A 23355-nucleotide genomic window follows, 5' to 3' on the forward strand; every position below is an offset into this window, starting at 1 on the left:
CCGTCAAATCCACATTGTCTCTCAGTGTCTGGAGTGACAGCTCGACGACACCTGTTGTTCAGCCAACGAACAGAACACGACACACTGAATTGACACAGGCTCAACTGGTTCACATTCAGCCCGGTCTTACCATCAGTGCGCTCAAGCGTCCGACACACAAAGGCTTATTGTGTAACTGAATGAGCGCTTTACTGATGCCCTGTGTAAATACGTATTAGGGGTCAATGGTAGGAGTTGTTATGTTCATTAATACATTCTTTCGCGGATTGAGGCAGAGGGAGAGCTTTACATAATTACGTTCATGCTTTTTCACGTGAAACGCTCCTTTAAAAGAAGGCTTCGTTTGAACACACTGAGGAACATCGCGCGCGCGAGCGGACTGTGATTCTGCACACTTTGGTGTCAAAATTGCGTTCAAAATGGTAACGTATCCATTACCGGAGGGATTCTCCGAGTTCGATGTGTTCTCCCTGGGATCTTGTCTGCTCGTGGAGGGTAAGCAGAATATTGTTCAGGTTAAAAAAAAAAGAGAGAGAGGATCGCGTGCAAACCTTACTTTGTCGATGTGTATAGCCTTGATAGGATGTGCTTCATCCGGGAATGATATAGCAAACGGTTGCAAAATCAATAGCACATAATGTTGATTTATAGATAGAGCTATCTATCTAAAGGCTGCTACTTAATATATAGCCTATTACTGTTTCATAACCGCGCTGTTATGGGGGCTTGGGAAGGCTCTGATTGTTCACACGTTTTCTGTCCTCTAAAGGTCTCCTCGGGTTCTTCCTGAATGCTGTCACCGTTGTTGCTTTTCTTAAAATAAGAGAATTACGGACCCCAAGTAATTTTCTCGTGTTCAGTCTGGCCATGGCAGATATGGGTATTTCTATGAACGCCACTGTCGCTGCCTTCTCAAGCTTTCTGAGGTGAGCACGCGCACGTTTGTGTGTTGATGATGTTGTTGTTGCCGGAACCCCTAGAGGCGATGGTGCGTCACGGATGCCAGTGTGTAAATACAGCTGTGATGTAATGAGGGGTCTTTTTTTTTTTTTCTCGTAATAAATTACTAAAGTGCAGCTGTTAAATTAAAGGGATAGTTGGGGTTGCAGGGCTTTTTTAATTCCCTGTGGGATGAAATGTCTTTTAATCACATCCTTGCTATAATAAATAATAGCATAATCCAGCCTAAGATGACTTGCTGGTCTTAGCTGGTCTCCCGGTCTGGTCGGGCAGACCATTTTAAAACCAGTTAAGACCATCAAACCAGGTCTGTGATTTTTTTTTTTAAGATTTTTTGTTGTTGTTGTTTTCCACAGGAATGGCCTGGTGGAAAATCCACATTATGCTGGTTTATAACTGGTCCAGGTAGTTCATTAGCTGGTGCAAGTTGATAGACCATTTTAGACCAGAAACAAACCAGCTACCAGCTGTTTTTTGGAACAGAAACCAGCTGTAAAAAATTATCTTAACTTAAAAAAAAAAAAGCAAGGAAACCCGTTGCCTTAAAATTGATAAGTAAATAAACTTCATTCGTAGTTGAAAACATTAGGTTATGTGGAATTTTCAAGTTCACATAACTTAATTTCTTTTTCCAACTAAGCATGGTTTATTTACTTAATAATTTTAAGACAATGGGTTTTCCTCACTTTACAGTGCCATGTTCCAAAATACAAATATTTTGGATATCCAAATTTGCTGATACAAGCAAAGATGTGAACAAATATTCAAGATAGGAGAGACAAAATGTTAAAGTTTAAGAATCTGTCACTGAGAACAATACATTACAGATTACTAAATTAATTTAATCAGCTAACTTTGAGCTTTTTTTAATATGTGATCTTCTTGAAACTCCAGATACTGGCCTTATGGATCAGATGGATGCCAGACCCATGGCTTCCAGGGCTTTATGACGGCTCTTGCCAGCATCCACTTTATTGCAGCCATTGCTTGGGACAGATACCACCAGTACTGCACAAGTGAGTAACAGGAACAGAGAACCTTAGTAAAAAAAACCAATGAGATGCCTTTCACCAAATAGGACCTGCGCTTCAATGGGATATTTGACAGTCTTTGTTCTAGTTCAGACCACCCACGTTGCAAAGGCCACCAGCTGAAAGTACTTATAGTGCACATAGGCTTCACCAAAGGCCATTCTTTTCAAAATCTCAGTGAATGGCCATTTTAAATTAGTACAAAAGTCAACACTGTGGACTCGGGTCTAACATTATTTGGTGTTTTAACATCAAAACCTTAAAAAATCATTAAATAAAACAATTTAGTACACAGCACAATGTTTGATCACCTTGCATCATTAGGGACAAAGCTGCAGTGGAGCAGCGCCATCACCCTGGTGATCTTCATCTGGCTCTTCACTGCCTTCTGGTCCGCCATGCCTCTGATTGGCTGGGGAGAGTATGACTACGAGCCCCTGAGGACCTGCTGCACACTGGACTACAGCAAGGGGGATAGGTAAGATGCATACTACATTCATAATTCACGTCATGTTATAACATACAACATTGCTCTAGTGTCACTTTCAGACCCATATATTCAAATATGCATTCTGACCCATATTTACAAATATATGAAAGCAATATTATGGTCATGGGAACGTTTCATTTCCCTGTAAATCTGTTCACTGTGAAATAAGACCCTTGAAGGCCTATAAATGTAATTTCGTCTGTCCTCAGGAACTACGTGTCTTACTTGATCCCCATGTCCATCTTCAACATGGGCATTCAGATGTTTGTCGTGCTGTCTTCCTATCAGTCCATTGATAGGAAATTCAAAAAGAGTGGGCAGGCTAAGGTAAAGTATCCTCTGCACAATATTAGAATTTGACATGTGAGACCAAATTGCGCATGAGTACAGAGTATTTCCCCTCACATTGCATAAGACCGTTATTCACGGTCAAATAAACGTTTTGCCTGGGAGCACAAAGGCATTTCTGCAACAGCTACTGAACTGTTCTCCAGGACAGAACTATTATGTAACGCTAAAAATAGCATGCACACCAATACTAAAGTGATAGCAGAAGAAGGGGATTTCCTTACAGACAGTTAAGACCAGCACAGAACAGGGTAATTAACCTTAACTATTAAAAACATTTTTGGTAACTGAAATAAAGCTCAAATAAATAACATTAGTATTAGATGAAAAACCTAAATGAAAACACTAAAATTACTAACAGGAAATAAACACAAACAAAAACTGAAATAAAAAATTAAATCTCATTTGTAATATTTGTTTTTAAACATGAAAATTTTGGCACATACCAAAATTACTAAAATAAAAGCTAATTCAAAAAATTCTGAAACGTAACAGTATATAAATAATACTAAAACAACATCACTTTAATGTAGGCCTACTACTGTATTCTACTACTGTACTACTGAACTGTATTCTAGTTTGTAAATATAGTATTGTAGGTCCTTATGTGTTTGTTAAGCTTTCGTGCCAAATTTAGCTTATTACATCAATTTTAATAAACTCTTTTTGTGTGTTGTGTTCACTTGTACACAAAAAATAAATCTGTAAAAAAAAAAAAAAAGTTTGAACTTTACAGTAAAAAAAACAGTACCAACATTTTAGGTTTTACAGATTTAACTTAAATTTACAGTAAAAAACATATTTCACTAACTGATAATAATAATGTTAATAAAGTACTAATATCTGTTTTGTACCTTTGTAATACACTGACAACCACCAAAAACAGGTGGTGGTTAGTCACCACAAGCAGCTTTTCCACAAACTGAGAAGGTGAATACTTATATATAAAAGGTGCACAGTGTCATTCACACAAATACTAAACACATCATGGTAATGCACATGACACAGAAAAATTAAGAAACCGCTATTTCAACAAAAATGCATAAAATGTAAAGTGACAAGGAATTCTGTGACTTGTTCTTTTTCACTTCCAAAAACTGTAAATTTAACAGTATTTTACTGTAAAGGTAAGGTTCGATCTATGACAGTTACACCGTATATAGTAAGGAAACTAACTGTAAACCAATTTACAGGATTTTACCGTTAAAATCACTATAATGTTTTTACAGTGTACTATGTTTGCTCATATGAACAGTAGGGTGTTTAATGGTGTATAAGTTAAATCTGCAGCATGTGACTTCGAAATCTCCTGCTTGCTCTCTATGTGTGCAGTTCAACTGTAGCACTCCTCTGAAGACCATGCTGTTTTGCTGGGGCCCCTATGGTATCCTGGCTTTCTATGCTGCTGTGGAGAACGCAACACTCGTCTCTCCTAAACTGAGAATGGTGAGGAAGTCATTGTTTTAAAAGCATATCAGACACCCAAAGAAGAGTTCACCCCAAAATGAATAATATGTGTCTTCTGGGGAGCACAAAAGATGATATTTTGTAGACTGAACCCATGAAAGTGAATGGGTTCCGATACAACACTGAACTCCAGTGACTTTCATCATATAAAAAACATTAAAAAAAAAATTTGATTCAGTATATTCATCAAAATATGTTCTTTTGTGTTCCTCAGAAGAAAGAAAGTCGTACAGGTCTGGAATGAATATAATGGTATCAGATAACCAGTAAATCTCACATAAACTCATAGACTACCTTTATTTATTTGTTTAAGGAAATGAATACCTTTATTCAGCAAGGATGCATTAAATTGATCAAAAGTTACAGTAAAGACATTTATAATGTTACAAAAGAATTGTACTTAAAATAGATTGTAATTGTATAAATTATATAAACTGTAGTCAGCTTTGACATCACAGCAATAAATTACATTTTAAAATATATAACATTAGGAAAAAATTATTTTAAATTGTAATATCGCTGTTTTTTTATCAAATAAAATCAGCCTTGGTGAGCATAAGAGACAATAGCATAAACACATGAACTGATAAATAACGTTTTTTTCAGTACGTGCATGAAAAGAGTCTGATTTGGATGTGTTCTTACAGATTGCACCCATTTTGGCTAAGACATCACCTACTTTCAACGTCTTTGTTTACGCCCTCGGAAACGAGAACTACAGGGGAGGAATCTGGCAGTTGCTCACTGGTCAAAAGATTGAGACTATTGCTATTGAGAACAAGTCCAAATAAACAAAGCATATGATAATAACAGTTAATGTCCTGGTGGTTTCTAACGGGTATGAAACATGCTTATTGGCTTTGTGTGCTTATGTCATCCTTGCTGTATTTTTGCGGACTGTCTGTAGTCGTGAGTGTGGAGTCTGTTTGTGGTATATATTTTGGTCTGTTATATTTAATATAGGGGATTTCAACATGTAATAAAATTTCTAAATTGATATTTTGATAAAGCGCATAAGCTGCTCCTAATGGAAATGTTACAGAACGGGGTCCAATTTTATCCGTATCATTACAAAGCACATGTAAGAAGAGAATGTGTGGCCGTCATTCAATAAGAGTTAAGCTGCTTCCATATATGCGGTTCTGAATGGAAACACAATCAGGAATCATATGTTTTGAGGTTGCTGGTGAACTGTTCAGATTTTTGATTGTATACAGTATAACGCTGTTACGCTGTACATCAAACAGCCTTTTTAAATGGCAAGCAAACAAAAATGTGGCGCTATTAAAAAGAATAAACAGAAATGTATTACCGCTACCTTTAAGAGTTCAATACTTTTACCATTTCTACAGTATGTTAATTTTTTATGTTCATGTTAGCCAAAATGCACAGTTTAGCACACAGAACATAAAGTGTACTTTATTTTCCACATAAGGAAATTACTTGCTATATGAGATAAGGTCTACATCCAGCTTATGAGACAGAATTAGGCGAGCAACATTTTCTAATCCCAGAAACAACGGTGCTTTTCATGGAAACACATTCCCAGGCGCACGAGATTAGTCAAAAGAAAAAGATTATGCACGGGACTTACTGCAATTGGAAATGTTCTGACTGGTGATCTCGTTTTCACTTCTGCATATTCTGTCTCAATTTCAACACGAATCATTCTGGCATCTAAAAAAAAGAAAATAATTAATTTCTTTATGAAGGTATTCTGTACAATAAACTATAAAAATATTTATAGTTTCACGTTTTTATGCATAACAGTAATATCATTACTCCAGACTGAATATCACAAGCCAATAGAATAATAATGACAAGTAATTCTGCAACCTAAAGGGTGAAATTGCATACAATGTGCATATTTTTAGCTTACTTTGCAACTTTAGAAGCCAGAATTTGAAGAATTTCATACTATAATGTAGGCCTACACAAATACAAATTTGGGATAAAATACCCATTTTACACATTTGTAGTACAAATACTATTTATTTATTTAACATCTTCGTAAATACACTTGAAAAAGTATATAATATGCTTACCAATTGTGTGTTAGATAAGTAAACAGAATGTGTATAAATGATATTTCAAAAATGCCTGAACAATATAGTATCAACTATTAAGGATACATATGAAAGATATACTGTACTTTTTTTCTGTACCGCAATGATTGTGTTAGTAACACGCTTAATAACAAATGGTTGATAAATGTTTACCCCGACGCAATATCTCTGCAGTGGTTCATGTGTCACTGGTCACGCTAGAATCAGACTAGTCTTTAAAAGCTCTTGTGTCCACTTTAAGCTTGACTTCCTCAAGTGCATTTTTCAATAACCTGTAAATAATGTGCAAAGTTGTCATGTTCAATGGATGTCTTGTCATCGACAACTGATTTGTATATCTCAGCCAAGATGCACAACAGTGAAATAAACATTGCTGTCTACATTATTGTGTTGTAATTGAGTTCTCCAGACCAGGCTTTAGTAAACTGGAGATTAAACAATGGGCCCTTTTCACATTTCCGGGATTCCCAGAAGCGGAAGTCGTCATAGTTGGGTAAACTTCTATAGTTGTGAGCGGGAGATGACAACAAATATAATTTTTGTATTCCTATTTGCATATATATATATATATATATCCATATCCATGATAGCATTTCTGAGACTTTCCAAAAGAGAGGAAAATATTGATAGATTGATTTACAGCAGTCAAAAGATAGAATGACATGACATTTGCAGTTGTATTAGTTTAGAAACACAGTAGTGTTAATTAATGTTGTGTAATTCACTGCCAGGGTAATATATCACTTCGCATTATAAATGTATATTAATATTTTTAAAAAAAATATATATTGATAATCTAATATGTTGATAACTGCAGAAACATGTGGAAACGTGTCATCACAGTCTGTGAACAAGGTCTATTCTGCAAACTGTGACAACGTTCATTCCCAGAATTCAAAACGCAATCAAATTGTATATTGGTCATTTCACATTTTTATTTAAAAAATATTGACATGGATCAGTTTACGCCACTTTTTATCAAGTTGTATTTATTCCATTTAGTTTATTCTTCTTTTTTTTCTTTGACGTCTTAATCACAAATAGCACTGTTGATATAGCAGATGGCTTTAGTTTATTAATATTTATATTAGATTACAGAATGAAAAACATGTTGCATCCTTAAGTATAAACAGTTATTATTGTGAAACCATTTATTTAATATTTTTTATTTATTCATATTTTAATAATCTAGCATTCAGAAATCCAGACAACAATAACAAACTAAACATACTTAACTAACAATTAATTTTGACCTCTTATCTGCATATCACTATTCATTAAATAGGGGGGGATTTTTTTTTTATGATTTCAGAGTAAATAATGCTTTTAAAATTACATTTTTTAAAAACCTTAAATCATTATTCCAGATGAAAATGTGGTGACTTCTATTTAAAAAAACAATAAATTAGTGGAGAAAGCAGCCAAGTCACAAATCTCATAGATTAGGAATTTTGAAATTCCCCTGGTATTTACAGTGGTTTTATAGAGGTAAACCAATGCATAACTCTGGCGTAAATATGGCATTTCACTGTCAAATTACGGCTAGATAAGTGCTTTTTCCCACACTTTTGAAATCTGTTTTCATACTTGGAATATTTGTACCAGGCAGAAAGGAAAACCTCTTCAAAACAGTCCCAAAATATCCATCTCCTAAGTATCAACACGAACGGTCCACAGCTTTGTGAAATCCAAGTGGAGATGATTTGAGAAAGTGAAATAATAAATCACACATGCGACGTCTCTTTGAGACACAAACAGTTCTCTCCAATTCTGATTTGTATTCGATTTATGACATGTAACACATACTGACAGCAAGAGTGTCTGAGCCGCTGCACTGCAATCCAGAGTAATCAGTCTCAAGCTTACGATCAGATATCCAAAGGTTCAAGAGCAGGGTGAAAGGTCAGACCAGCTGCCAGAAGCCATGCATTTGTTATTTGATTAAAGAACATTTGAACCAGATTATGCAATCATTACGCAAATGTGCATGGGAAGCAGTCTGTCATATCAACTGAATTGTCAGTTCACGCTGGAAGCGTTTTCACAAACAGTGATACTCAATTTAACATCAGTTAAAAAGCGATGAAAGCGAGATTCATTTGGCACCAAACATATTGAGATATTAGGGATTTGTGCCACTGTTCATAAACATTAAATAAAATGCATGAGCAATTAACAGCAGACATAAAAGTCAAAAAAAAAAAATTTTTTTTTTTTTTTTTTTTTTAAGAAATTGTATTTTAAAGGATTATGGACAGTGTAATCTGGATTACTGATGTGTGCGTCATTGCTCTTTAGAGAGCTTTGTGTTCTCAGTCATTTAAAGCACTAAATTCATTTTTAACTATAGTGTGGAATGAAAAGGGATAAATACATATCGCCTACATAACTTTTGTAGTAACTTGACCTGACTGTGAAAAACTGAATAGCAAGAATGAATTAGCATTTAAATAATCCACTAACAGTGTTGTTTTAGTATTAGTATTTAGTATTAGTATTTCTTTATTATATTTTTATTGCACCTTTTCACAGATTGGGGGGGGGGGGGGTATCAATAATATAAATAATCCACTGCAAAAGAATGTATTTTCGTGCTACAAAAGTCATGATATTAAAAAGTCTTCTAGCCACAGAAGTTAAATTATCACCACAGTGATAAAACTGTGACAAGTAAGAGTCAGACTACCTATTGTGGTATTGCTTTTGAGACAAAAAGGGGAAAAGGAATTTTTAAAAGTATACAGTATCTATGATCAGGAGATATATGTAATCTATGTCAAATATTCAATTGAACTGCTTTCGTACAATTGCAGACCAATATTGTTTTAGAATTTTCCCAAACGTTGTCCCGAATATCCTCATCAATTGGAAGAAACAACTCCCCTTCCCGAATTTGTATCCGTGCCCATTTGATCACATAAAAAAATATTTAAAGAAATACTAATTGATGCTTTCCCAGATGTTTGTTTCCTCAGATATTATCACTTAATGTTGTGCTTTTTTGAATAAAATGCCTAATTTGCAAAAAATCTGACTTTTGACATTTTATCCATAATTTGTTGAATTTGGTTACCATCAGTAAATAAGTCTTTGAGCCTCACCACACCCTTGCCATACCAAGACCTGAAGTTTGCATCCATCATTCCTGGTTGAAAATCTGGATCATTTCAAATTGGGGAGAATACCGATGTGACTTTAGATCTACCCTCCAAACACCTGACTAAGTGCCATGCCCCGAGTGTGTTTAAAGTAATAGGATTAGCACAACTTTCTTTAATGGCTTTAAAATTTTTAAAGAACAACAGGTCTTGTCATGGGTATTTTGACAAACTTGTTTCAATATCTAACCATACAAATGAGACATCCTTTGCTATCCAATCACAAATATAGTATTTTTTAACCCCTAAATGCATGTATAAGGTCTTTGGTGACCTGGAACGTCATTCACTACCCTCCTCATTCATTTTTTTAAAGTTAGACATCAACCTTCTCAGTAGTCCTTAATCAATTCATTATAAACAATATAACAAGAAAAAAATAAATAATAATGCCTGTTTTCCCATATGTTTTTTTTTTTTTTTTTTTTGGTAAAAATCGTATAGGGTTGCTATCGACCCGAGGTGGGCACCTAAGTATATTTTTTTCTGCAAAACAATAATTGAATCTTTGATGACTAAGTGCAATTCACCTTTATTCCACAAGGTGGCAATGTCTGATACACAATGATGAAGTGGTTGCATTCATAGTTATCGCAGGCAGAAAACAAAAGAATAGGAAATATCATCAGCAAAACTTAAAATGACTCAACAATGTACTGCAAAGCAAGTACTGAATACAATCAAATATAAGTGTCACTGTCACTTGATGGTGGATCTGGTGAAGAAGCTTTCAGCAATCAAAATACTGATGTTGAACATGCTACTTTTAAGAATATGTTTGAGGTCGCAAAAATGATCCATATGCTGAATGTACTGGGAAATGAGCTCTGACGAGGACAGTGATGATGGTGTAAAATATCTGCTCAAACTGAACTCTTCCAAGCACCAAAGGTAACAAAATATGCTTTATTTTATTCTTCTGTAATTGTTACTCTAATATCAGGAGAGTTTTATATTGCGACAGGTAGAGATCCATCCATGTTAGATATAGATCCGGGTCACTAAAGACCCGAATATGTAATAATGATTGGCGAAACATTCATGCATTTAAGGGTTAATATTTGGAATTGGCTTTTATTTTTTATATTTTCAGTTTTCATTTATGTTTTAATAATCTTATGCTTTTGTCATTTAAAAAAAATTCTATATAGCTTTAATTTATTTTTATTTCAGTTTTAGTCATTTTTGTTGTCTTGGCAACTATAACTGTAATAGTTTTTCATTTAATATTTAAATTTTAACTTTATATCAATTACAGAGTGCAATTTTTAATCATTTTAGTTAACCATAACAACACTGTCCAAGACTCTTTTAGCATGGAGAAATTAATGTTAATAAAAAAAAGAGATAGTATACTGCAATTATCAATTATACTAATATCATTAATCATTTTAGCCACTACAATCTAATAGTGTAATAAAAGCAAATCAAAGAGAAGCCAGCCAGATTTTTTGTTTTATTTAACAAAAAATTAATTTGATATTTTATGAAGAATTAAGTGAAATTGAGCTTTGACTCTGAGGCCTTTGAGATTTTGTCATGACAAGACGACGCTGGACAGCTGGAGATTCCGAAGTAGAGATACTCAAAAAAATATTATCAAGTACTCTATATTTTTATGTCACATTCTGTACAATAAGTGCCCAGACTGGTAAGAAGACTTTTAAATGTGAAACTACCCCTCATGTTTTTATATGTTAATTTAGGAAGAAACAGAGAGCTGATGATGTGTAATGATTTCTTAGCTTGGCGTTATTTTACAAGTGACTAGTTTGGCTTCTGTCTGAACCAGCCTCCATTAATGAAATTGTATTTTCTCAACAAGGTTATAGTTTAATCCTTCTGTTTATGATTCACTCAGGCACATGGATTTAACATTTTTTTAATCATTTTACCTTGCATATTTCAATTTCACATGTTCACATGTGTAGCATGTTGGTGCTTGGCATGACAATAAGATATGGTTCGATGTCAAAATAGTATTGTCATCCTCTATGTGTATGTAATAAACAACCAGTATGAACACAAATTAGCGTTCTGTATATCAAATAATTGCACTTGTTTCAGTATAGGAACATTTTTTTTTTTTTTTAAATCAACAACAAATGAAATTTGCTCAGAACGTGCCCACCAGATAAGCAGAAATGTTGAACAAGACTCAAGAACATGATAAAAATCTTTCTAAAATAACAACTAAAGGGAAGTCTTCAGGGGCTGTCAACAGAATAAAACAATCAGAGCAAATACTGTCCAAAAACTAAAATGAAAGATAGCATTCAACTTTTTACTAAGCTTTCAAGCCTATAAAATGGGAGTTTAACCATGATTGCTTCAACTTAAACACAGACATCATGAATTAATACTTTTTACCACAGCGGATTACATGGTGAACTTGTTTCTCATGATTTCAGATCAGATCGGAATGGAGTCCAGGCTGGAAACAGCAAGAAAATCTTTGATCCTCAGGGAACGAATCCAGTGAGGAGGAGAAGGACGGATTGGGGATGTGACGTATGTGCTTCACGCCAAGCCAGTGCCAGGAATTAAAACCATATTATTTCCAGTGAATGAATAGACTGCAAAGACAGGCTGTAGAGCGGAGGATTAGCAGTGAAAAAGAGTGATAGGAAGACAGAAAGAACACATGAAAACAAAAGCTCCCAGGGGGAAACACACTATTTAAATGCACATTATGTAGTGCACTACACGCCATGAATAAATGCACCACATCATGTGATGCAAAGGTTTATTATTATTCTTTATGTGTGTGGGTTTGTTTACGATGTATTTCCTGGTATTTGAGTAAAAAAAAACGTACTTAATAAAAAACATAAATCAGCAGGAGAGTTTGGCAGATTATTTTAAACTGATTTTGATGGTCTATCTATATATATAAACACTGTTGGCTGTGATTGCATGTATGCGCTACTATGGCCACCTTGTGGTAAAAGTTCAGTATAGCATTATTTAATTACTTAATTGTTGGTTTGTATGCTTGCATGCATATTCCCATTTATTTGTCTCATAATGCAAACATGTTCTGCACCAATTTTGTATTATGTCAAAATTTAGCTAATATCCTTACTTATCACGTACAAAGGGGATTAAGCAGGTATCATTCTTACATTATTATATTATAATTCTCTAACGAAAAAATATATAGCTCTTATAAGCTTTTTTGTTTGGTTGTTTTGCTAGTCTGTCTGCAATTTCTAGTTAAGTCAATTAAAAATCATCAATAATGTGTCTGTGATTAACTTAAAGACAGCACGTCCAGTCCAGATTCACTATTTTGCACACTAATCCAAGTTTGACCCGTTGCAGTACAACGAACAAACCACCAGATGTCACGAACACCCAATTATTGTTCTTCTTCAGGCAGAAAACGCAAAACTAAGTTTGCACAGAAGATGGCGCTACATCCTCAATAAAATCACAGTTCATGTCCTACGTTAACTAGAGCAAACATTACACCCCTGTCAGTCAACTGCAAGGAAAAACAAATCTTTAAAAATTGCAATGCTTATTCCTGTCACTACCTTGAAAGCTTACGGACAAATCTTCACAGTTTACAGCAGATCAATCTTTGCTTTAAAGGACGAGGAGCTGTCCAACCCGATGTGGTGCTGAAATGCAATAAATTGCGGAGATTACCGACACAGTGATTTTTATACTATATATAAATACATATATATATACACACACACACACACACACACACACACATATATATATATATATATATATATATATATATATATATATATATATATATATATATATACACACATATATATACACACACACACATATATATATACACACACACACACACACACACACACACACACACATATATATATATATATATATATATATATATATATATATATATTAAATGATAAAAAATGTTTGCTACTGTATAAATAAATTGATGCTATTTCCCCTGCAAATGTTATGTATTTCAGAAATGTCCGTTTTGTGTTTATACACAATGAGGTCCTTAATCATAAAAAGCCTGTGATCAAACATCCCATTTTAACATTGCATGATTTAATTGCATGCCAATTATTCCACTTAGGTGTAGGGGGTTGATTACACATTATGTGCGTCATTTCTCTTTCTCCCTTTCTGTCGAACAGAAATCTAAAAAAAAAAAAAAAAAAAAAAACAATGAAATGAGAGAAATCACGGTCAAAGAATAATACAACTCGTCTTAAAAAAGAAAAAAGAAAAGAAAAGAAAAACAAACTAGCACGGAGCACTTATTAGCATATAACTTTCCAAAGTCTGTTTATGAAAACAAACGAAATCGTAGGCGGTGATCAATAACTTCACAGCGAGCGAGCGAGTGAGTTCTCACTGAGCAACTTAAATAATACTTGCAGGCATCTTCCTCGCAGTCAGCATATCTGCCGAGCTCGGTGACTTAAGGTTTGTGGTCCTAAGCAGTTATAGAAGCTCGCTCAATATTTGGAAGTTATAAAGCAAAGCACAACTTGGCGTTACTGGGTAGGGGCTTGACGTGTTAAATGAGCATAAAAGACCCAGCTGGTTGGGGAAGCACTTGAGGGGGTATCAAACAGTGCGTCACATCCTTGGGAAAAAAGAGGAGCGATTCCAATGGAATCAACATGTAAGCGCATCTGCATTGGGTGGTATCAATAAGAAGACAGCTGAGGAGAAATCATGACATTGAGCTACAGGTGAATTCATCTATTCATGCTCGTTCGGGCTCCGCGCGTCCTACTACAATGCCAGTGTAAATAAGGAGAAAAACAAGAGGGCGAATTTTTGACCTGACTGTGAGTTTTTGACTTGGCATCCTCAACCGAATACGATGAAACAACACTGCATGACAGCAGTCGAGAGGGAGGAAATGCAAGCGCAACGAAGGACTGCGAGGTAAAGCAGGAAAAGTTGGTCCGCGCGCCGAGGCTTCACTATTCAAGGAGTGTTGGACAACCCAATGTGCGAGGACTTTTTGTGGAAGAAAAGCACATTTTAGAAGAGAGTTCAGAGTATTTTGCTTAAACCAACCAAAGTGTGGATCATGGCTACGGAGGAATCGGGTGGCTTGGCGCAAACCGCCGCCGTTAAACTATCAGAGATGGGGGAAAAAACTAAACAGTTAGGAACTGCGATCCAGGACCCCGAGCGACAAAGAAGGATTATTCTAGTAATTGTATGTGTCGCACTTCTGCTAGACAATATGCTTTATATGGTCATCGTGCCAATTGTGCCAGATTATCTAGCGCGTTTAGAGAGTGAATCAGAGCAGGCGCATGTAACGGGTAATTCTTCCAACAACAGCACGCAAAACGAGAACTTTGACTTGCAGATCGGCGTGCTTTTCGCCTCAAAAGCCATTCTGCAGCTCATTGTCAATCCTATGACCGGAACTTTCATAGACCGAGTCGGCTATGACATCCCACTTTTAATTGGACTCAGTATCATGTTTGTCTCGACATGCATTTTTGCCTTCGCAGAGAACTACGCGACTTTGTTCGTCGCGCGCAGTCTGCAAGGGCTCGGCTCGGCGTTCGCGGACACTTCAGGAATTGCCATGATCGCAGACAAGTACACGGAGGAGCCAGAGAGAAGTCGCGCGCTGGGCATAGCCCTCGCGTTCATCTCGTTCGGAAGCCTGGCGGCGCCCCCGTTCGGAGGGGTACTGTACGAGTTCGCAGGCAAACGCGTCCCGTTCATTGTGCTCGCCTTTATATGTTTGGCAGATGGTATACTATGCCTGACTGTCCTCAAGCCCTTTTCCAGTAGGACTAGAGAGAATATGCCGGTTGGCACCCCGATTTACAAACTAATGATTGATCCCTACATAGCAGTTGTGGCAGGAGCTTTGACCACATGTAACATCCCCCTTGCTTTTCTGGAGCCCACCATTGCTAACTGGATGGAGGGGACCATGGATTCAACCCAGTGGGAGATTGGGCTCACCTGGCTGCCTGCCTTTTTCCCTCACATTTTAGGTGTTTATATCACTGTCAAGCTGGCAGCAAAGTATCCACACTTGCAGTGGTTCTATGGGGCACTTGGCATGGTTATCATTGGTGCCAGCTCTTGTATTGTGCCGGCTTGCAAAAACTTCGAGCAGCTGATAATCCCCCTGTGTGGCATTTGTTTCGGTATTGCACTGGTAGACACAGCTTTATTGCCCACACTTGCTTTTCTCGTAGATGTCCGTCACGTGTCTGTGTATGGTAGTGTATACGCAATTGCAGACATCTCCTACTGTGTTGCCTACGCGCTGGGCCCCATCGTGGCCGGTAAAATAGTGCACGATCTAGGGTTTGTGCAACTCAATCTGGGCATGGGTCTGGCGAACGTACTTTACGCACCAGCCCTGATTTTCCTGCGCAACGTGTGCTATATGAAACCATCTCACTCTGAGAGAAACATGTTATTGGAGGAGGGAGCCACAGGTCTGTACGACACGATTAAGATGGAGGAACGCCAAAGAAAGAAGCACGGCTACAGTTCAGCCGGTAACTGTGTGCCCATCGACGAGAACGGGACATTTGCTGGACAATCAAAGTCATTCAATGAAGAAGAGACGTCTGAGCTAGAATACATATAGTCTGAGTCGTCTGTCCTTGGTCATCTGTTACAATCCTGTTAAAACCTCTGCTGAATATAAATGTTTTTCATTCACTCATTTACATGTTACTCATTGTCCTGAGGAAAACTATTGGTGAACTGCATACAATCTGAAAATAATTTAGGCTACTCAATTTACTGAAATAATGAGCTCAATATTTTTTTCTTCAATATAAGAAATGTAAAAAATATATATATATATTTCACTGTTTAGTATTCCGCTGTTTTAAGTTTATTATTCAGGGATATAAATATGGTGCAAACATATTAAATATGAAGACGCGTGTGTACGTATTAAATAGGCCTTCGTTGAAGTTATTCCGCCGAATTTGTGCTGTTACAAATAATATGCAAAATTTCACCTGACACCTTCATAGAAAAAAATGATGGAACCGGTGTGAATCCTGCCTTTTCAGTGTCTGTTTCAAGTATTTAAATGTTTAGGGTGTATTTCTGGAATGCGTTACTGTATATTATGGAATATAATGGTGTACATATGTGCATATCAAATGTACATAATTAAAAGAAAATCTGTGAAACGCCGTGTGTCTGTGACTGACTTTCATCATTGCATCTACACGATCAAGATTTAAAGAGATACATTTACATATCTACGTAGAAATTTGAATTGATTTCGTTTTGGTTTAGGGTACATTTTTTCTCACAAAAGACAATGATTCATTAGTGACAGAAAACAAAACAGAATATCCAAAATAAATGGAGTCAATACTTTTGTGTTTTTTTTTCTTTTTTGTGCAGTAAAAGCATCAAAGGGAAAAAAATACGACAAAGAAACGAAAATATACATATGCTGACATAACACGCATGAACAAGACATCATTATAGATACACTACACTATATGTATGCTATAATGAAAAGGCTGTGTTTAAAAAACAACTTTTCTGTCCATTCTTTCCACACCCAAAATTGATTCATAAATATAAAGCGATTAACCAAAATAGACGTTTATGGGGGTTTCTGTACACGATGCTTTTTGCTAAACAGACGTAAATCGAACCAATTGCTAAACCAAAAAAAAATGGACTTTCCTCTTTTCGTTTTAATTAAATTATCGAGCGCGTTCGCGTACGGACATTTTTTCTTCAGCGAGATTTGGAAAGGTGGCCATACATTTCTTTCAAGGACTTAACTTAAAGTGAGTGTGAGGTGGGCTGGCAGATGCGGCATCGAGCGAATGGAGTTGAGTGGGAGGAGTCTGAGAAAGGTACCGCTCCTTCAGCATCTTTCCTGAGGAGCATCCTAAGAGGCTCCCGACTTGCAATGAATGGGACGCAAGTATGCCGCTTGAAACAAGTTAACAGACAACATCAACGGCACTTTCCTCTTAATAAAACACGTCGGGACTATGAATCTGGATAAACCCTTTGAGACACCTGAGGAATCCATAAAGAGTAAGATATTTTGGTGAGTACTTTTTAAATTGACACTTTTGAGAATGTAGATGAACGTTTATGCTTACAGCCTCCTCCTCAAACAAGGACCAAATAGAGCTAAAAAGATATATACAATACTATCTACTTAATTTACATTCAAAATCTCTATTCTATGTATTTAATATTAAAATTCGAATTAATTTTGAATAATTTAAGGTTGCTAATAGACTTGTCTAATCGATGTGGCTGATGATTAAAAAAACAACCAGATAGCACAGTTTTTAGTTATTTTATGGATAGATATATTTATAAAATTAAACTGAATACTATTTGCAATGCAAGCCGTCTCTCATACCTGTATATCTGTTCCAGAGGGAACTGGGAAAAGTGTCAGTGGATTTTCATCTTTCTTCATTTAATTCTTCAACTTTGAGGATGCCGGTTTTGAAAAAGGAACAAGCAAGAGACATGGGAGATGCAAGTGTAAGCAAAATACTAATATATCTCTATGTAAAAATGTTTGCATTATGTGGCTTAACTAAATGTCTTTCAAACATTCTCTTTTAACATTACAAACAGACAATGGAAGTCTACAATATTGATAAAACATAAATGATCATGTTGTTTTATACATGCCATGATCTTGTACACAGGGCAAATTAATTTAAATATAATACTTGTCAGGGATCACTTGGAGCATAAAAGATTTAGTAGGACTCTATCAAGGCTAATTAAACAAGAGACTCATTAGCTTGAGAACAAATACCATACGATCTTGAAAACAAATGCTACTTAAGCGGAAGCTGTTCCTGGTGCTAAAATATAAATGAATGAATTGAAATAAAGCTCTGATCATGATCTCAATTTAGGGCCTTCCGAAGCTCCCAGTGCCCCCTTTGCAGCAAACACTAGACATGTACCTGAAGTGCATGAGTCACCTCATCCCAGAGGAGCAGTTACGAAAGACCAAGGCTATTGTAGAGAAATTTGGAGCACCTGGTGGGATGGGAGAATTTCTTCAGAAAAAGCTAATGGAGAGAGGCGATCATAAGGCTAATTGGGTATGGATTGCTGCAAAGAAAAAAAGTGACTTTGCTGTAAACAACTTTGCTTTTAATGTGCAGGCACATTCTGTTAAATATTGTTTAAAATTTATTTATTTGCTCATACTCTCTCTTGATCATTGTCTAAGGTGAATGACTACTGGCTCGAAGACATGTATTTGAGCAACAGATTAGCACTACCTGTCAACTCCAGTCCTGTTATGGTCTTTCCTAAGCAGAACTTCAAGGGTCAAAGTGACATCCTCAGGTACAGGACTCTGGGGATACAGCATAGTTTCATAACTGAGATGACAATGAACTCACTGCATGTCGTCACTGATATCAGTTTATTTAAATGGAAATGCAATGTCTACATAAGTTAAGGATAATGTATACGCATTAGGATTGTGCAAAGCTGTCAGGTCTGTAAACTACATGATCTCATCCGCTAACTGTGTAGCTCCATATGGCTGTGTAATTGAGGGGCTCATTAACTAAAATTTGATTTCTCATTCAGCATAGTTTAATCTACAGACTAAAAAGCTTGTAAACAAAGCGTACCTTCCACCCTTACTTGATGTTGACTTCAGTCCTAAAATAGACATCTGAGGGAAACAACATACATCATATAATGGACATTGCTATTTTAGGCTTAACATAAGTTAAGAATAAGTTATGTTTCCTATTGATTATTTCTACATTTTGTATTAAAAGATAAATATAAGTAGTTTCATAATGGTAAGTAAAAGTCTAGAATTAGTTTCTTACTTAGAGAATATAAAATGAAACCAATGATTTTGTTGAACCCAAATTGGATTAAGTGCTATTTTAAAACCTAATTAAAACAATTGCATTGCCACACACACACACACACACACACACACACACACACAATCCTTCAAAAGGTTTAGGGTTGGTCAAATTTTTTTAAAGAAAATAATCTTTTTATTCAGTTAGGATGCAATGATCAAAAGTAAAATTTGTATTGCATTTTTGATCAAGCAGTCTTAGTGAGCAAAAGAGACTTCTTTACAAAAAAAAAAAAAAATAATAATAATCTTTTAAATAGTAGTTTATTTATAAACTCTTGCATATTTTTTCTCAACAGATTTGCTGCCCATCTCATTTCTGGCGTATTAGAGTATAAATCTCTTATTGATGGGTAAGTTTTTCTCCTTGTTTTCACATGTAATCACATTAACTTGTAGTATTGTGAACATGAAGGTATGCTGCATTTGTTGCAGACGTGCTCTCCCTGTAGACTACGCCCGCGGGCAGCTGGCTGGGACGGCCCTGTGTATGGATCAGTACAACAAGGTCTTCACTTCCTACCGTCTGCCAGGGCCAAAAACGGACACTTTAGTGGCTCAGAAGAGTATGGTTATGCCTGAGCCCGAACATATAATAGTGGCTTGTAAGAATCAGGTAGGAATTGCTTCACCTGCACAGTAAAAAAAACAAAAACAATTTTAAGTTTAGTCAACTTGAAATGTGACATTGTAATAAGTGACAACTTGGATATTTGAGTTGGCTAAACTTAAAATTGGAGGGCAGAACAAACACTTACCTTTTTAAGGTAAAACAACCATTTTTTTTTTACAGTGTGGTACTAAATCTAATTCTGATAGTTATGTTTCTTTTTTTATGTGGTTATGCTTTTCTTTCTAATTATGTTAAAGTTTGATTCAAAAAGTCATAAGCAATCTGTAAAGACAAAGATTTGATGCTGTTTTCTGCCATACCATGCTGTATGTGTTTGCAGTTTTTTGTTCTCGACGTGGCGATAAACTTTCGTCGACTGAATGAAAAAGACCTTTACACCCAGCTGGAGCGAATCAGAAAGATGGCAGACATTGAAGAGGAGCGTCTGCCTCCAATCGGTCTGCTCACATCAGATGGCAGAACACAGTGGGCTGAGGCTCGCAGCGTACTGATCAAAGGTCAGCCATAATTTATCCTCAACTATACAAGCTGTTTCTTTACGACCTGCAATTTGACATCCAAATATTAAGAAACAAAACAACTTGTGAGAGAGCTGCTTTTCCAGATAAACTCAACTACAAAAAAATTCCCCTGATAAAACAAGAAATTCCGTACAGGTTAATGGAATTCACACACATATAAAATGTAATTCTCAACCGGGTGCAGATTCTACCAACAGGGACTCTCTAGACGTGATTGAACGCTGTCTGTGTCTGGTGTGTTTGGATGAGCCCTCTGGCATTGAACTGACTGATACCAACCGAGCCTCGCTGATGCTCCACGGAGGGGGCACGGACAAAAACGGGGGCAACCGGTGGTACGACAAGCCCATGCAGGTAGAAAACCCACAGTTGGATCTAAATTGACTAAGAGGATGAATTCTAAAGTTAAACTACTGTAATGATTTCAGTTTGTGATAGGTGCAGATGGATGCTGCGGCGTTGTATGTGAACACTCCCCTTTTGAGGGAATAGTGCTCGTGCAATGTACAGAGTATCTACTGAGATACATGTAAGCCAAATTATTATTTTATTTATTGAAATTAATTTCAAAGTAACGCTTTGATTATCCACAATGCACTGCTGGTCTGGCAAATTCAATGAATACATTCACTTCTGAAGGAATCTGTAATATTCTTTTGCTTATTCTCACTAGCACAGTATTGCATTTATGTATTTGCCAAAGACTCGGAACTCTAATGAGACGACTAGAGATATATGCACACACAGCTTGAGAATAGCAGCTAAGCTAGTGAAGACGCAATGTGATGGACTGTAAGACTGTTTCTCTCACAGGAGGGGAAGCCCTTCTAAGCTGGTGAGAGCGGCTAGCATGAGCGAGCTTCCTGCCCCCAGACGACTGCGCTGGAAATGCTCACCAGATATCCAAACGTTCCTCACGGCCTCAGCAGATAAATTACAGAAGTAAGTCAATAAGACAGGTGATACACCAGGGTAGTAAGTTCTAACAGATACCATTCTGATAGCTTGCAATTGATTAATTACACTAAAGTTTGTTTATCCTATCCATCCAATTATACTCCACTGTAAAAAAGTTCCCGCCTTAAATTTTAATTCAACTTAAATTACATTTACTTAAAAAATTAGTTGAATCTTGTATAACTTTTAAAAAAGTTGAAAAGTGCTTAACTTATTTTGATGAGTTAAAGCAATGTAAAAACATGTTGTCATAACTTATTGATCATATAATTTTTCACAGTGTAGAAAATACCTCAAATTTAATTATTCCCGCATTTTGAAAGTGATTTAGTTGATATAATTTCACTTATACATAAATAAATTTAAATAAAATTCAAATAGACAAATAAAAGGGTGTAAAATACAAGATTTTTTGTTTTCTTACTGTACATACTCTATCATTTAAAAGTATGGGGTCAGTAAGATTTTTAGTTTTAAAAGGAATTAATGCATTTATTTAGGATGCATTAAATTGATTGAAATTGACAGTATACATTTATAATGTAAGAAAGATTTCTATTTCAAATACAGTAAATGCTATTCTTTTTTTGTTGTTGTTGTTGCTGTACTGTACGATCTATCAAAGACTCCTGAAAATGTTTACACGGAAATTTTAAGCAGCACACAATTTTCTACATTGATAGTAATAAGAAATGTTTCTTGAAAACCAGCACCAAATCAGCATATTAGAATGATTTCAGAAGGATCATGAGACAGAGACACTGAAGAATGCATAATAGCTGCTGAAAATTTAGCTTTGCCCTCACAGTAATACATTAGAAAACTTTTTAATAATATTTCACAATATTACTCTTTTTTTAATCAAAAAAATTCAGCCTTGGTGAGCATAAGAGACTTTCAAACTGTTCATTCCTACAGGCTTGCGAAAAATCTGGACATGAATGTCAACAAATTCACTGGATATGGCAAAGAGTTCATCAAGAGACAGAAAATGAGCCCTGATGCTTATGTTCAAGTTGCCCTCCAGTTTGCATTTTACAGGTCAGTCTTCTCTATAATTGAAGATATATTAGTACTACTATAGAATGAAGATTTAGTTGGGTTTTTTTTCTTTTGCATTCAGATGCCATGGACGTCTAGTGTCCACCTATGAAAGTGCATCAATACGCCGCTTTCAAGAGGGACGAGTTGACAACATTCGCTCCTCCACACCTGAGGCCTTAGCATTTGTGAAAGCTATGGCCAATAGCTCCAAAATCACTGTATGTAATTTAGTTTGTTTACATTGCACTTCATTCAAACTGCCCTGCATTTCATGAAAATGGCAACTCGTTTGTAGAAAATGCTGTGTGGATTGTCAAAACGGGAATAGCTTAGGAAGGAATAATACCCTTGCTTCCTTTATTTATTTAGGATGCTGAGAAAATGGAGATGCTAAGGACTGCCATTAAAGCCCAAACCAATTTTACAATTCTAGTAAGTGAAACAGACAGCTGAATTTGAATTACACAATCTGTCAGTTAGTCATGACTCATGTTTAACTGTGATTATCAAACTGTGATTGTCATACTGTCTGCTCTCCAATAAAATATTGCTTTTCCACTAATTGGAAACAGGCAATCACTGGGATGGCAATAGACAATCACTTGCTGGGGCTGCGAGAGATTGCCAAGGAGCTAAAACTGGAAAAGCCAGAGCTGTTTTCTGATGCAACCTATGCCACCAGCATCCAGTTCATTCTCTCGACAAGCCAGGTTCACTTTGAAGCCTAACACTTTGAAATAATGAGAGATAGACCTAAAAATGGATTTGTTATTCATAGTGCGCATGCAGCTTCATATTAGCACTAGATCACCAATCT

At 36.0% G+C, this 23355-nt stretch overlaps 3 protein-coding genes and 1 long non-coding RNA gene across 5 annotated transcripts in view; 3 read left to right on the top strand and 1 right to left on the bottom strand.

Annotated features, from left to right (window-relative positions):
* rgra (retinal G protein coupled receptor a) lies at positions 1-6743 on the top strand. Its single transcript, XM_079854690.1, has 7 exons — positions 1-495; positions 770-926; positions 1855-1976; positions 2316-2469; positions 2691-2808; positions 4162-4275; positions 4944-6743. Exons 1-7 carry the CDS (start codon positions 420-422, stop codon positions 5085-5087), a joined length of 885 nt encoding a protein of 294 aa, XP_079710816.1. The 5' UTR covers positions 1-419; the 3' UTR covers positions 5088-6743.
* The window catches only part of LOC307148829, a 27847-nt gene continuing 6414 nt past the window's right edge, over positions 1923-23355 (bottom strand). Inside the window, exons 2-3 of the long non-coding RNA XR_013819490.1 lie at positions 2303-2451; positions 1923-1998 (exon numbers count right to left, since the gene is read on the bottom strand). This is a non-coding gene — a long non-coding RNA (uncharacterized lncRNA). The remainder of the gene's footprint in view (positions 1999-2302; positions 2452-23355) is intronic.
* On the top strand, positions 13902-16671 carry slc18a3a (solute carrier family 18 member 3a). Its single transcript, XM_079855690.1, has one exon. It carries the CDS (start codon positions 14574-14576, stop codon positions 16113-16115), a length of 1542 nt encoding a protein of 513 aa, XP_079711816.1. The 5' UTR covers positions 13902-14573; the 3' UTR covers positions 16116-16671.
* The window catches only part of chata (choline O-acetyltransferase a), an 8715-nt gene continuing 2748 nt past the window's right edge, over positions 17389-23355 (top strand). Inside the window, exons 1-14 of one of the 2 annotated variants that reach the window (XM_079854688.1) lie at positions 17401-17561; positions 17903-18013; positions 18400-18591; positions 18723-18841; positions 19682-19735; positions 19818-19998; positions 20336-20513; positions 20722-20891; positions 20966-21066; positions 21351-21479; positions 22413-22535; positions 22618-22756; positions 22908-22970; positions 23111-23248. In XM_079854688.1, the coding sequence (XP_079710814.1) occupies positions 17966-18013; positions 18400-18591; positions 18723-18841; positions 19682-19735; positions 19818-19998; positions 20336-20513; positions 20722-20891; positions 20966-21066; positions 21351-21479; positions 22413-22535; positions 22618-22756; positions 22908-22970; positions 23111-23248 (1635 nt within the window). In that variant the 5' untranslated portion in view covers positions 17401-17561; positions 17903-17965. Of the gene's footprint in view, positions 17562-17902; positions 18014-18399; positions 18592-18722; positions 18842-19681; positions 19736-19817; positions 19999-20335; positions 20514-20721; positions 20892-20965; positions 21067-21350; positions 21480-22412; positions 22536-22617; positions 22757-22907; positions 22971-23110; positions 23249-23355 lie in introns of both variants that reach the window. The other variant, XM_079854689.1, reaches the window with a different exon arrangement.

The sequence above is a fragment of the Squalius cephalus genome (assembly GCF_949319135.1).
Source record: "Squalius cephalus genome assembly, chromosome: 21".
In the NCBI taxonomy this organism is placed as follows: domain Eukaryota; kingdom Metazoa; phylum Chordata; class Actinopteri; order Cypriniformes; family Leuciscidae; genus Squalius; species Squalius cephalus.

Coding starts and splice junctions, on each gene's coding strand:
- rgra (XM_079854690.1), top strand. CDS start 420: ATGGTAACGTATCCATTACCGGAGGGATTCTCCGAGTTCGATGTGTTC. Junction 496..769: donor ATCTTGTCTGCTCGTGGAGG/GTAAGCAGAATA, acceptor TGTCCTCTAAAG/GTCTCCTCGGGTTCTTCCTG. Junction 4,276..4,943: donor TCTCTCCTAAACTGAGAATG/GTGAGGAAGTCA, acceptor GTGTTCTTACAG/ATTGCACCCATTTTGGCTAA.
- slc18a3a (XM_079855690.1), top strand. CDS start 14,574: ATGGCTACGGAGGAATCGGGTGGCTTGGCGCAAACCGCCGCCGTTAAA.